General features: G+C 32.0%; 1 protein-coding gene across 1 annotated transcript in view; it reads left to right on the forward strand.

The window, feature by feature from the left end:
- LOC129749690 (dopamine receptor 2-like) overlaps positions 1–16664 on the forward strand; it is a 660001-nt gene that overhangs the window by 317903 nt on the left and 325434 nt on the right. The window contains exon 3 of the mRNA XM_055744740.1: positions 15233–15268. Within this exon, the coding sequence (XP_055600715.1) occupies positions 15233–15268 (36 nt within the window). The remainder of the gene's footprint in view (positions 1–15232; positions 15269–16664) is intronic.

Genomic DNA, 16664 nt, shown 5'->3' on the forward strand with positions numbered 1-16664 from the left:
GATTTTTTTCAAATTTTCGCTTTTTAGAATTTGAATCAAATATCTTCGTACCCTTGGAAGCAGTATAAACACTGACCATACTGACTGGACACTCGATTTCGTTTGCTGGATAATTTTTCCAAAAGTGCGCAATATCGATTCCAGAGTGCGCATTGATCGATTTGAAGAAATGCTATCCCAGTTAGGAAATGTCACCTAACTTTTAAAAAAAAACAGGTATTTTCTACGATAAAATCGGGCTAAACAGGTACATTTTTCCTACTGGGCATTTTTTGTCAAATTTCTCAGGTTCGCCATCTGCCGTCGGTATTGCGAACCTGCAAAATCTGACAACAAAAAATTAGACAGAAAATGGTTGAATTTTTGTTCCAAGTGTCATGTCAGTGTGATCAGTGGTATAAAGTCGTTTCATTCGACTTGAAAATCTGTGCGAACTTTCAACGTATAAATTCATTCAAAAGCTTGAATTAAAAGTCAAACATTACAAAACTAGCAATATGCATTGAGTTTCGGACTAGAATTTGACAACAGAGTCCGAGATATTTGAAAGCATCGGGCGCTTTTCTATACATTTAGAACACAATTTTTTCGATAATTTAAGCTTCTTGCCAGAATTATTACGAATGGAACTTTGGTCTGGAAGAGCTTCGTCAAACAAATAAGGATGAGGTTAAGTATCCTGTATTTTATAAACTTGGTTTGTTGACGAAGGGTTGCTAGCGAATCCGGAAAAGTTTAGAAATCTAGGAAAATTGTCATTTGTTACAAAATTAAAATTTTGACGTGTGAATGAAATGATTGAACGAAACTAAATTCGGCTTAGAATCATCCAGGCTTAATTTTTTCTTTTAAAAACATGAGAATATTTTCAAATCTTTGGAGCGAAAAAATCTCACACAAAGACTTCTATCCTGCATACTTTTTAAGACAATGATATTTTCTATTCAAAACGTAAATCATTTTGTGAATGAGTTTTTTTTTTAGATATCTTCATTCGTCATTATTGAATAGCTTTATTTCATGTTATCTGAAAACTTTAAATTTTGTAAGCTAAATTTTAACAAAAATATCATTTTTTAAGTTTTTACGGATATTTTAGTGCTAACTAAAAGTTTGAAGGTGAATTTTTGTATTGTTGAAGTTATTTTAATTTAGCTTACGCTTATTCCATTCGAATTGATATGCTGATGAATGATTTATTTTTGAATTGTCGCAATTTTTATCAAACTTTCCTGTTAATGATCTTCAATGATTAATGATTCACTTTGTGTAGTTTTAGTATAACGATAATGTAGGGATTAGGATTGGTTAGAGAAAATGAAGGAGAATTTAGTGTCAACAGAGGTGTATAGTTGGAATTTGAGTAAGTCAATTTGATCGTGTGTAACGAGTTAGTGCGATTTGTGAACGCGTGCTCGATTGTCGGTTGGAAACTTGCGTGAGTATGAACGTTTGGAAGAAAGATCAGTTGAGAAAATATGTTTGACTAGGAAGCACGCGTCTTTCGAATCGCGGCTTTTCCAACAAGCTATGCGTCGTCCGGTCACTACAGATAAGTCATCACAATTTTTGGAGAAGTCTTTTCTTCACGTGATACATTTTCGAATATTTTCAGCTTTTAACATTATAATACAGCTTCAGAAGTTCAGAAGATCACATTTTAAGAAGCCAAAATTTTTTCTTTTGTGATGTGACTCGAAAGAAGTCTACAATTATTAAAATAAATAAAAATATTCTAGCATAAAATGAAATAACGCCTTTCATAAGCCAATTTCATATTTGGTATGATTTCTTAAAATAAAATCAAAAATTTTTGTCCCTGCTTTCGAATATTTATTTTAATTTTTTTGAAAAATGTACTCTTTTTAGCGTTTTTGGACATGGTAACCCTACGCTAGTAAAACTGTCGATGTCTTTAATCTTCAATCTTCAAAATACCACATATTGATTCATTTTTTGAATTCTGATGTTAATAAACGATTCTAAATATTTTTTTATTGTTGATTGTACATCAGATTTTTTTTCTGACTTAGCATTTGGACACCACCTAAATAATATTTTTCTGAATAAGAAATATTTATTCTAAATATATTTAATTTCTGTGCACCGATTTTTCTGTTTTGCATTTTAATTCTGATTTGAACGACATTTAACCTATTAGGGTAATTCTTCCTCGAGGAAAAGTTTGTAGTTTAGAAATAAAATTTTATCGTGTGAAATCTCACTTCTCACAGACACATTCAATTATAAGACACGAATGCCATAAGAATGGTAAAGTGTCGTTAATAAAACCTCAAAAATTTAATTTTGATTTCTCAAGAAGATTTAGAAACACCAATGGGCTTAAGGAAATTGTGTTGATGTTGGGATCAGGTTTCTGAAATCAAATTTCGAGATACTATCGTTGAAATCGTGTTGAAAATGTTAACAACAATCACGAATGTATGTTTTCAATTTTCAATTTAGGGTATGGGAAAGTTTTCTTAAATGGGCCTAATGGGACAAATGCGCCTACCGCCGTTTGACGGAATGACTGACAAGTCAACATACCTAATCAATGCATTTTGAGGAAGATACGCTTTGAACATAAGACAGGAGAGAATTTTATGAATTTATCAACTCTTAAAAAATTTAAATTTATACAAGGTTTTAAAAATTATACGCAAATATACTCAATACAAAAACTTTGGTGGTTTTTGATTCTTATTCAAATTAACTTAAAAAGGCTAACCATTTTAAGCTTTTATGAAGATTTCATAATGAAAAGAAAGTAGAATAAGAAAATATTTTTGTATGCCCTCGTCATGTTTGTAAAATGCCTCTATCCCAAAATAACAGGTTGAATAGAATTACATGTATATTATATTTATCATTAAAACTTCGAATCTATGCTCAAATTTACATCTTGATTGAGAAATGAAGATCTCTAAATAGATTTGATTAAGTATTTCTTGTGGATAGACTGCCTCCATAAAAGCAGAAAATTTTCCTAAACATTATAGGCGCATTTAGCCCGCACGGTTTGAGGTTCGGCGTTTTGGTCAGTTATAATAAAACCGTTTTCATGAATACTGAAGGAGATTTCATCATAAAAGTTACTTCAATGCATAGAAAAAAAGGTTTTGTACACATATTCGATGCAATATTTGATTAAATCAGTGTTTTGCTTAATAGGTGCATATAGCCTGCTTCTCCCCTAAGACCCGAAGACTGGTGGAAATTAAAACAGTCAAAAAAATTACCAACACTAGACACGAGGACTTCATTGAAAGTAAAAGTACATAAACGTCTGAAAAAAATAAACATCTAATGCCACCGACTTTCAGCATCTATGGCCCGTAGTATATGTATTAACACTCGCTTTGGGGGAATTTTTTAGCCATTTTATTCATCTTCCACAATTTTCCAGCATTTTGAATTCGAATAACGTTTAATAGTTTCAAAATTGTGTAAATTACATGAAAGATGAATAAATTACATGTACCGTGGAAAAAAAAATCCCGAAAAAGGGTGCCAATAATTGAATAATAAACCCCATAAATCAACAGACAAAAAATACCGATCAATAAACAGCCAGATGATTGTTGAATAATTGTCTGCTCCACAGAAAAAAAGAAGTAAACTGAGACCAAAATTGAATAGAAACAGCCGCAGCACCCGATGGACATTTCAATTAACCAGCTATTGGCACAATTTTGCGGTTAATGATTTTTTCATCTGAGTGTGTCGGTTGTGTGTACAGTAGCGCTTATCCCTTTATCAGTTAGCAGGGGCCTGAGAGTTACCCACCTCCTGGGGACAGGGGGTGGGCGCAAAAATTCCGAAGCTTTGTTCCAACCGAGTCGCAACATATGTAGCAGCTATGTTTCTGCTGACCGCTAACACTTCCATTTGTTACCATATCGTCGTCATGTGCTTTGTGTGGATTGTATTTTTATATATCTACATGTGTTTATACATTTGTAGCGAGAAGAGACCAAAACAGGACGCCTCGCCATCCTATCCTACAATTTTCCGAATGACGTAGCAAACGGTTCTGGTTCGGTTGAATGAAACTTATTCAATTACTGGTTTCTCCATGTCTTTCGGGGTAGACGTACCTCTGTACGTAGACCGCCTGGAACCGATCTCCCTCCCTTTCTTTTCCATTTGGACATGGCTTTTGGATCGGGTCAGCCTGTGCTAAGTATAACTTGAAGCCTGGTGTATAACTTGCCATAAGCCAGCCCAATGTGTGATTTGGATCTGGGAGTATCATATTGACAAAGCTCTTCAAATCACTTGTCGGAGATATTGTCGGCCGGCCGGATTGAGTTAAAGGATAACGATTTCCTCAATTTTTGCTTCTAAGATTTGAAGATGACTTTCGGAATCGGTACCAACTTTCGTTGAGTAGATTGTTGCTAAAGGGGCAGGTAATCTACGTTTAAACCGATATTACGTCGAGAATTTGAATACCTATATCATTTTGAAAGTCTTCGTTTATCCTGGCATTAGAAACCTAATAATTGAATAACAAATCAGACTAAAATTAAAATATGAAATCCGAATTAATTATTTCATTTTCATAATATACCTTTTCACGACATAACTTGATGAATATAATTCCTAAAATGCACTCGTTCCATGGCAACTTGGAAATCTGAATATGGAGTCTAAATCTAAATTCCATTTATCAGTGAAATATAAGAGGGATAACAACTGCAAATAAGATGTATAAAAATCCTGAAACATGCATAGATTTTTTAAACTAGTCTTCGGCTGAAATATGAACATATAAGAGTTTTAAGAAACAACCGATTTGAGTTATATCCCTTACACAATTAATAAAAGCTACTCTCTGGAGCCACCTAACATATCTTTTGCTATCTAATAAAAAGTTTCTATGAAATTGAGCCTAGAAAAAATTTTGTCATCATTAAATTTTGTATCCACGATTTAAAAATAATTTTCAACGAATTGATCCAACGAGATTCAGTGGCTCCAGAGAGTACGATCATCGGTCAACAGACGTAGTTCCCAAATTATTACTACAAAGTATCTCTAAAAATCATTAGTAAACATTGTGATAAAATTGTTTCAAAATACTGCGTTTGTACGTTTGTTTATCATCATTTAAAACAAACTCTCTGGAGCCGCTAAACTACGTATGGTAATTTAAACTCATCCGCTCTGAATGTCAAAATGGTACTATTGATAGTTTGGTGGCATGTAACTTTGAGACCAACAATGAATTCATGAAATCTTTAACTTTGCATCATTACTTTCATGGACGCTTCTTGAGAGCACCAACAAAAAATTATCTTTTGAGTTCAATTTGATACTTCTCGTAATAAATCGCTACATCTTTCTTGTTTCTCAACCCATTTTCAAAAATATATGACCCTGATCGATCTCAGCTCACATGGTCACCTGGTACTGAACCGTTTGCTTGTTTTTTGCTGTGCTGAGTATTGCCAGTTTAATGTTTGTATTGTTTAATTGCGCGGGAAAAATTGAAATTTTTGATGAAACGAAAAATAAAATTTCTCTTTCAAGTGTGACGATCACGAGACAGGTTGTCTTATTTTATTCCATCCGATATGGGCAGCCCAAACAGACCCAATTCAAGCACCCCTCAAATGGAGAACGAGTTTTCAGTTTTCATTTTTCAAAAATAATTTGCACACCATAAAAAAACTATTTATTGACCTTAATTTCCCATCAACAGATATTCAGTTACCTTTTTTAGATATTTAGTAATATATTAGTAAAAAACAAATTGATTTCAACATTTTTTTCGAAAAAGTTCAAGACTGTTTACTTCAACATTATTAAAGTATTTCTTTTATACAAGTGTAACATGATAATGCGTTCCAAAAAATGAATTAAAGTATTGAATATTTTATGAAACTAAGAAACTTTTTTTCACATAAACGCAAGTTTTTGAAAACGTCTATAATGAAAACATAAAAAATCGCGCTTTTTGAACACTCGAATTGAGAAAAAAGTACCTACCATTGAAATTTAATGCTTTTCTATTTTCCAAAGGATTTTGGTAAATCATAAAGCAGGTAGTTATTTGTGATTTTAATTAAAATATTGAAAAAAGTTCAAGTTCTTCATAGATCAACTTTTATATGAAAACCCCCACTGCGATGTGATTCAAAAAAACATGGTATATATTTTACAGATAAACATTTTCAATCAAACAAATTCATAAGTCTTTATTAATTTTTTTATATAAAATTATTTAAAAAAAACTGTCCAAAATTGAAATTTTCATCCAAAGAATATTACTAGAAAATCGAAATCGAAACCCGTATTCAAATACCACAATAAAAACTTCAAAATGAGTCGTGTAAAAAATCGGAAATTTGTATGAAATTATGTTGATTTTGTTCGGAGTGACATAATAAACCAAATTTTCATCAATAATTTTGATCTTAATTAACGTTTTTTTGTTGGAATTTTTTTAAAGCTTTAACTTTGACAATATTTCATCTGAAAATTGCATTTCCATTAGAGTTATGATAAAAGAGTTATGAATTTTTAAAAACGGTTTTTAAGCATCGAATAACGACAATTCATGTTTTTTCAATTGACCATTCAGAAGCTCATTTTTAAAACTCAATATCTTTTTTACCATATCCCGAACCACAAAAAGGCTGGATAGATATGGCTAAGGGATGAAATATTTGTCATAATTAAAGCTTCATGAAAAACTAGAATGAGTGCAAATCGGCCGATAGAGACTTAAGAAAATGGTGCAAAACTGGGTTTTCATGTTCCTTCCGAACAAAATTTCTCATAACTCCAAATTTCAAGTTCATTACGCAATCTTTTCCCGTGGTCTGATCCCCCCAAATTTAGCATGGGACTTTGTGTTAAGCCTTTCATCAATTTAAGCTTGCAAATTGTAAGATTTGCATAAATTGCCTGATTGTTTTCTAAAATAATATTCACGGGATACCACAAATAAATTTTGAATAAAATTAACGTTAGCAATATTTCAAATTTTATTTGTATATAATTTATTTTTATATAAAATTTAATTTAATGTGCTATATGAACTGTAAAATTTACTTACAATATACCAGAAAATTGTTCTGCCAACTTTGCGACGACGTCACGCAGGAATGGATTAACATTTTAATCAAAAAAGTTTTAAATCAATTATCAACTTTTCTCAAGACTTTGTAATTAGGAAGTTTTAAGTTATGCGAAAGCAGATACAGAAGTTTTCTATGTGTTTAATTTTCCCCATTTAACCAATTTTTAAAGAAGTTTTCTATCCAATTGAATTTTGAAGCAGGTTTGCAGGTTTCAATTTAATAAAATATTTTTTTTTGTTTTTGCAGTTATTTGTAACAACTGAAGAATTTTACTTTTTTAAATCATCTCTAATCATCATAACTTATCATTTATCAATGATTGATATCACTTAAAACTTACAATACTTTTAAACTTAAACATATCTCTAAAACTAAAGGTGATAGACCAAAATTGACAAAATATGTCAAATAATTCATTAAAACATTGATTTTACATGTGTTTTTTGAAATAAAAAATCATACTTAAATGTTTAGAAATTTATCTATTTCATCTTCCTTTATTGTTTTAAATTTCAGAAAAAAAATCATCGACTTTTAATAGCAGTTTATTTAATTTTTTAATTAATTTACCAAATGTTCAAGTCAAGCTATTAAAATTTACAGAACTATTTTTCAAAAGTTTTTTTTGCTTTTCAATTCTGAATTTTTGTTCTCTGAAAACATAAGCCTTTGAATCTAAATTTAGAAAAAAATCTACCTTCTGTTCCTGTCAGAACCCAAAATTTCAATTGAAAGTGACAAAATCTTTAAAGCTTGAAATATCTTTAAAACCTGCGATTGAAAATTTATTAACTTTTCATTTAATTCTATTAAATTAAATCATGTTTTTTGAATCGGTCCCCAAGTAACACAGATCAAGCCAATTGGCTTTTATAAGTTTTAATATTGTTTTATGAAGACTTTTCGATGGCATCCAATTTTTAAAACGGTTTTATTGTAACATAGGAAATGCATCATTTATCGTGTGTTTTAAAAGAGCCCTGAAAGTTTTGCTAAAACTTGAATAAAACACTATCTTAAGAATGTTGTAAAAAAGTTGCAAAAGTATTGCTAAAGATTCAATAAAATACATACTTTCCTGTTTTTATTAGAGCTTCGGTACCAGTTTTAATAATGCGCTCAATGCGCTTTTAAAACTAGCGTTCAAGCCAAGTTGAAAAACTGTTTTATTGGAACATTGGATATAGGCATGATAAAACTAAGTGACAGATGATTTGACAATCGAGAAGAACGTATACACGCTTAAACTTTTTTACCTCTTTTTGAGATAGCATAACCTGTTTCGAAAGGATTATCACTCAAAATTGAGAAAAACGTGCTATCAAAATGATATAAATTAACACAGCCTAATTCATCTGAAAAATAAAAACAACTTTGTTGTATCCGCATTCATATTTCTAAACAACCGCAAATCAGTCCACATCATTATTCGCTCAATTCTCAGGGTTCGAATAAAATCCCACTGTGAATAAACGGTTTTTGTGATTCGATAAGAATAACTGTATTAGAAAATTCATTTACAAGTACGCCTATTAAACTACTTGTTTTATTTATCCATCTCTGTCTCTCAATGCGAAGTTGATGTTTATTTACGTCATCCAATCCAGAACTAACAAAATTATTTTCAGATAAACCGTCCTTGAAAATTTCTAGAAGACTGCAGAAACCGGCTTCAACTCAGCAAAGACGGAGAAATTGAGTTTCATCACAAGCGAAAATGCTCATTCTAAATCAGCCTCAACAAGTTTCAGATGATATATTTAGAATGAAGACCACTAGCATTGGCCGATCATTGAAAATAACGATTTATTTAAAGCGTAATGCGGTTCTGGTTATAGTAAGCAAAACATCCGAAAGACGTTTTAAAGAATCGTTTCACGCTTCCAATTGTTTTCCCATACAACTGTTTTAACAGTTTTTAACTGTTTTACATAACCTATCTACACATTCAAAATTCAATCATTTCGGAATTCACGATTCTGGCAATGTTTTTACAATTTCAATAATCGTTTGCTAAACGTTTTATTACGCTTCAAAAATCATTTGATTATAATCCTCATTTATGCGGGTTATTATTTAGCTTTGAGGCCAGGTTTTTGATGACAGAAAATGTTCTATTCCAAAACAGTTTGAGATTATTTGATAACAATACCTACTCGTTATTTAAAGATAATTGACCATCCTCTAATCATAGTTAAAAGGAAACAAAACAAAAAGTTGCATGAATGCCTTTTGCCAAGCAACAAATCGAAATGTTCTCATTTATTGCGAAAAACTTCTCTTTCTCAAAAGAGAAGAAACCCATCATGAGCGCGTATTCCATTTAGAGAAACGTCAAACGAAGCTGTGATTCAAGGTCTCTTAAAACCATTTAAAAACTGTTTATTGAAATTGTTTTATCACCACATTTTTTTAACGGGCATAAAACCATTTTAACACTGTTTTACAACTGCCTTAAGATTTTTTATATAAATTTACTGAACGCCATGTTGATTGTGAAATTGAATCGAAATTACTGACGCCATGTTACTGGAAATATTACTTTAATACTAAAAACTAGACATTTTCATCAAATTTGACAATGTTGGCGGTACTATTTGTTGTATAGGTGATGAATTTCAAAACAAAACAAAAATTTCATCATTTGAGCCAATTTATTTTTTCCTTTAATTATAATTTTTTTTATTTAAAAAATGCTTAAAACATGGTCAACCTTGATTTTCTTTGAGGTGCGCCTAAGTTTTGATGCTATTTCGTATATACTTCACCAGGAATCTGAGGTTGCAGGATGTTTCTTGCTTAGATGTATTGAAAATGAGAATGAGAGTATTTTAAAATATTTTAAATGGAATTTTACCTATCATCAAATGCTTGGGAGAGTAAGTGATAAAACGAGAAAAAACACGGAACAGAAAGCTCCCACAGTAAAATTTCTATTAGATTCCACAGCTGCCACAGTAAAATTCCTATCAGATTCCACGACGTAGTTTTAAAAGAGCTGTGGATAGTCTGAAGAGGGCTCTGAAAGGTTTCCTAAAGCTATGTCTATACGGTCGAATAAAACAATTCTGTTGGATGTTTTATTATTGCTTATAGAATAAGCTTTGAAGACGTTAACAAAATAGGGCCAACTAGTCCATATGTTAGCTTTAAAGTAGTTGTGCTAAAGCGTAGAATGCGCTTTGGCTTATAAAGTAGCTTTAGGAAATAGTCTTAAGCGAACTGTTAAGGTTGGAATAAAACTTAAATTGTTACTTGGGTCATGATCTATTGATTGATATTTAAAAAGTTCGAAAAATGATTTGAAATAGCAACTTTTAAGCGATATTTAAGCTAAAGCTAAGCTAAAAACTTCAAAAATGAGTTTGTTTTGCCTTTCAATTTGATAAACGGAAGAGTTAAATTGTTTATTCACTTTATTGTCAAAATTTAGATTTTTTGGTTTTCAGTCAAAAACTGAAAATAAGCAAGTTTTCAAGATAATCAAATTTTGTTTCTTCGAAGCCTACACGATTTCAAATCTGCTGATGTATTTCGAGGAAAAAATTGATAAGGTTGATAAGGTGTTTGTCTTGATTTTCGTTGAACAATTTTTGTGATTTTACCAGACCTGCCCGCATATTGCCTAGTTTTCGGTAAAAATTTTTTTAAACAAATGCCCGGATTTTGCCAGATTATTAGGAAAAATAGAAAAAAAATTGTCCGGCAAGGATACGTTCGAGAGAAGTGCGTTTTGAAGTTTTGAAGAAGAATTTTTAATTTTTGAGTTTGTGTGATAATCATGAGTAAGAAAATGGTGTTAGAAATCAATTTCATTATGTTTTCCTTGTGTTTTGAGATTATTTCAATACGAAACACAGAGTTTTTGACAAATTTCCAAAACTGGTTGTTTTTCAGACTTATTGTTATTTTCCAATTTCTCATTTTTCAAAAATTTGCAAATAGAAATGATTATTTGCATTATAATTCTATCCAATCAAACTAATGTTTTTGAGATTACCGAAAATATTAATTTTTTGAAATATATTTTACCCCTAAAATATGCACAGCTCTTGCTATTTCTTCTACAAGCTTCAGACAAAAAAGGTGTAAATTTTAGTTTGTACAAAGCCAGAAAAATGGGTCAATTGATGTTTTTATGCCTAATGACCCTCATGGCACCAACTATTTGTCATACACTGTTAAGTTTCCTTCAACTTATTGCTGAAAATAAATGCCCTTTAACATAAGGTTGCTAGAATTTTTCACGTACTCATCCGGTTCACTTCCGAGCAAAAAAAACACTTGAATCTTTTTTTACAAAACTTCGTCCAAAATTCCGTTTTTGAACGCATATATGAAAAATTCCTATAACTCAAATAGAGATTTCTGTTTGATTTTGCAAATAAAGTCAATAAATTCGGGTATTTTCAACGAGTCCCGGCATCCGGGCCGACTGGATCTTTCCCAAATTTTGTATCAAATATTCGTGCAAGTCCGGGTAAATCCGGAAAATCTGGCAAGCTTACTACCACACTTATCAACTGTGGGCAGTTGAATTGATTCATTTCCATTGCCAAAAGACATACTTCTATTCAGCAGCTAATAACATGTAAAGTTATGATCTTCGACAAAGTTGTGCGGAAATTTCCTTCAAATAATTTCAAAACTGGTACAAAAACCATAAGCGGGTTCGGTTTCACAGAAGATACAAAAATGATGCTAATTTTTCAGTACAGAATATTCAGTTTTTTCATACAAACCTAAATGTTCAAATTTACTCATGTAAACGTTACTTCAAAATTCTGCAACAAATCATGGATGAGTTTTAAACCAAAACAAAGATTTAAGAATCCTAGGGTTTGAGAAATTCAAAAATGACCCCAAATCTACTCAGTCTTTTAGCACAGTCAAGCCTACGATAGCATTCTGGCTAGTCCTGCGTCAACGCATTTATCTGCAATATATTACTATTATCTGCAATATAAAACTGCTTATCTATGTTCAAATTTGAAGATAATCACTTGAAATTTGGAATTTTGATGCTGAATCTTAAATGTTTATCGGAATTCAAATCAATAATCTGGATCTGAAAACCAAGTAAGAGCGTGAGAAACTATGATTCGTGTAGTACTTATCTTTTGAACAATTGATACACAACACTCTCTGGAGCCGCCAAATGTAACTTTTGATATCAACAATGTATAAAATTATTCAAAATAATAAAAACAAGAGAAAAATTGAACTACATATAACATTCACTTGATGGTTAGAGAACGATTTTTAATCGTTCGAATTGATTCAATTAGATTTAGGGGCTCTAGAGAGATAACCTTAAATAGGTTAAATTCAAGGACGTTGACTCAGAATGACGATTATTATAGCAACGCATCACGGGAAAACCTGTGTACAAGTTGCAAAAGTTGAGGCAAACGTGACTACAAATAATTTGGGGATGAGATATAAATTTAATGGGTCAGATTTTAAAGGCTCAATACGACAAAAATATGTTTTTTGATCTGAACTCAGTCTGAGAACTCAACCTGAAATCTGAATCTGAAATCTGAATCTGAAATCTGAATCTGAAATCTGAATCTGAAATCTGAATCTGAAATCTGAATCTGAAATCTGAATCTGAAATCTGAATCTGAAATCTGAATCTGAAATCTGAATCTGAAATCTGAATCTGAAATCTGAATCTGAAATCTGAATCTGAAATCTGAATCTGAAATCTGAATCTGAAATCTGAATCTGAAATCTGAATCTGAAATCTGAATCTGAAATCTGAATCTGAAATCTGAATCTGAAATCTGAATCTGAAATCTGAATCTGAAATCTGAATCTGAAATCTGAATCTGAAATCTGAATCTGAAATCTGAATCTGAAATCTGAATCTGAAATCTGAATCTGAAATCTGAATCTGAAATCTGAATCTGAAATCTGAATCTGAAATCTGAATCTGAAATCTGAATCTGAAATCTGAATCTGAAATCTGAATCTGAAATCTGAATCTGAAATCTGAATCTGAAATCTGAATCTGAAATCTGAATCTGAAATCTGAATCTGAAATCTGAATCTGAAATCTGAATCCGAAATCTGAATCTGAAATCTGAATCTGAAATCTGAATCTGAAATCTGAATCTGAAATCTGAAATCTGAATCTGAAATCTGAATCTGAAATCTGAATCTGAAATCTGAATCTGAAATCTGAATCTGAAATCTGAATCTGAAATCTGAATCTGAAATCTGAATCTGAAATCTGAATCTGAAATCTGAATCTGAAATCTGAATCTGAAATCTGAATCTGAAATCTGAATCTGAAATCTGAATCTGAAATCTGAATCTGAAATCTGAATCTGAAATCTGAATCTGAAATCTGAATCTGTAATCTGAATCTGAAATCTGAATCTGAAATCTGAATCTGAAATCTGAATCTGAAATCTGAATCTGAAATCTGAATCTGAAATCTGAATCTGAAATCTGAATCTGAAATCTGAATCTGAAATCTGAATCTGAAATCTGAATCTGAAATCTGAATCTGAAATCTGAATCTGAAATCTGAATCTGAAATCTGAATCTGAAATCTGAATCTGAAATCTGAATCTGAAATCTGAATCTGAAATCTGAATCTGAAATCTGAATCTGAAATCTGAATCTGAAATCTGAATCTGAAATCTGAATCTGAAATCTGAATCTGAAATCTGAATCTGAAATCTGAATCTGAAATCTGAATCTGAAATCTGAATCTGAAATCTGAATCTGAAATCTGAATCTGAAATCTGAATCTGAAATCTGAATCTGAAATCTGAATCTGAAATCTGAATCTGAAATCTGAATCTGAAATCTGAATCTGAAGTCTGAATCTGAAATCTAAGTTTCTATTAAATTTGCCAAAATACCAATTCCGATTAAACTTATTATGATTCATCGGCGATTAAAACAAGATAACAAATCTGAATCAACAATTTTCTATTTTATGAAATTTATGTTTCCTTAAAATGTTGCTCTTTTTAACAGTTTTCTAATTTTTCGTCATTCGTTTTGATTGATCGTTAAACAGCTTCCACTCACAGAAGCATTTATAATTCATCTGATAAATCAACTCACTCAATGTCAAACTGACACTCAAAACAAAACAGTTACTAGAGTTCATAAAGTTTAATTTTAACAGCTCAAATTAACTGGCCCCCAAATCAACGCCATTCCAGACACAATCAAACTGGATGGGCAGGACGTTGCTGCTAATCGTAAATTGGCCGTTTTTACTCGCTCGCTCGCTGGCTGGTACCAGTTCCGATAAACAGAAATGCCAATCACTTCCGGATAATCGTTCGGTAATAAAGTTCATTGATGGTTCGATTCCTTTTGCTGGACGCTTGCGAGTAGGGATTGGAGTTTCGGTTTTATTTCCGCTTCCTATAATGCGGAAGAACGAACGTGGCTACGAATATGGTTTTGCCTCGGAATAATCCGACCGGCAAGGGTCTACAGAAAAAAAAAATAAGCGAACGGATCAAATTTTTTCCATCAATCCAAACTGGCAGCGAATTTCCTTTCAATTCGTTTTTTTTTTCGTAGGATCCGAAGGAAAAACATGAAACCAGAAGATGGGTTTTACGATTGGAAATTTAGGTTATCGTTTGGTGGATTATTTGTGGACCTTCTAGCGTTACGATGTGATAACATGAAATGTATGGTTTGTCCATTTTGTGGGATTTTGACGGATTATCTGTATTATTCAGCCACTTGAGATTTCGGATATGATCCTATTAAAAGATTTCTTTAATCGAAACTAGTACAAAGGCTAACAATTCAATAATTATAATACAATCAAACGCACACCACCAACTTATCCTAAATCAACCCGTAAACATGAACCCATTATATGAAAAATGACCATCGTCACCACTCGACAATAATTGCCTCATTACGGTTACAATGCTCCCATTTTGCGTCCATACAAGCTAGAGCCACACCGCCATTATGCTAGCTGGGGCCTGGCTTAGCCTTTTCAAATCTGACCAAACGACAAATTAGTCTTCCTTTCATAACGTTCCGCAGTTTATTTTTGTTAGTTGCTTTCTATTCATCTCTCTTACACTTTACTAGCTAACTCATTCCGTGTTTTTCTCTCTTTCTCTTTCTCTTCTCCATTACAGTGCCACATGGCTGCAATTGTAGCAGCGTCATCATCTGTAAGTAATCCTTTACGTCTACTAACTAGCTTAGCTGCACATTGTCTGTCGTCGGACTAGAGTATGTCACATATTGAACGAAAAAATGGCTTATGCGAAGTTTAAGGAAACATCGCTCTCTGGAGCCACCAAATATACTTATTGGTATCATCAATGTCAAACTTTGTTCAATTTTATGTAGATAAATATTTGCAAACTATAACAATGTTAAACTCTTCATTTAGGAACGATTTCCATCACGCAAACAGATTCAGAGAGATTAAGAGGCTTTATAGAATTAAATTTAGAAATGGTGGTTGGTTTTTTTTAACCATTGCAAAGCGGGGATTTTAATGATCATAAAAAGGTACCTACTTCTGTGATGATCGCGTAAACTAAAATTCTGGCAAACTATCATTTCTTATGCAAAAAATCACGAGGAATTGAATGGATTAGATACACCGCTTTCTGATTGAAAAACTATGAACGCCTCATTTTGCCCGATTTTCCTTATTTTTGGGATGCAAGGGTATAACTCCGATTGTAGCAATCTGCCTTGCAACAAAAAGTCATATAGACCAAACTTATTTATGGAAAAAAGTCGGCTGAATCGATTGGTCTTTTCCCCTAAACTTAAGAATTTTTTTAAAGAAATGCAGTCAAAAAAGTGTAATCCAACAATTTTTCATCATGAGTAATCATAAGTGGGTAAATTTATTTATTCTCTAGCTATTCGTGTCGTTTTTTGTACTAGAATGCACTGAAAACGGCTGAATATCCCCAACTTCCCCTGGCTTTTTTAAATTTGTGCATAAATTTCCCTGTAACAATCGAGCAATTCACATACCAAATGCAAAAACCACAGGATTAAGTGTAAAATTTGTCGCTGAATTTAGTGGTGTGCACCGCTTAGTGCTGAGCTTACGAGAGTAGTCGCAAACAATACAATTTTCCCTAAAATCGAGCGATATATTGAAAAAAAATCATTATAACAAACGACAATGCATCAGAAAATGCACAAAAATGATTGAAACCGGTGTAAAATTTATTGCTGAATCGAATGATGTACACCATTTAGCGTTAAGTTGACGAAGAGAGCCTCAATCACCCCACTTGTCGTAGTAAAAACAAAAAAATTGAACACACCATTCGATTCAGCTGACATTTTTACATAAATAAGTATGGTTTATATGACTTTTTTGTTGCAAGGAATTTAGATTGCAACAATCGGAATTATAACTTTACACAGTCATTCAATCAAAAAAGCGGTGTAGACCATTCGATTCCTCGGGTTTTTTACATGAAGAATAGTTGTTTTTTTTTTAAGCGAGACATTCATGCCTAGATTAGCTTTTTTGGCTCGAAAATCCCCACTGTGTATTGTCGTAAAACTAATGGTTTAAAAAAACCAACCATC

The sequence above is a fragment of the Uranotaenia lowii genome, chromosome 1 (assembly GCF_029784155.1).
Source record: "Uranotaenia lowii strain MFRU-FL chromosome 1, ASM2978415v1, whole genome shotgun sequence".
Taxonomy (NCBI): Eukaryota; Metazoa; Arthropoda; class Insecta; order Diptera; family Culicidae; genus Uranotaenia; species Uranotaenia lowii.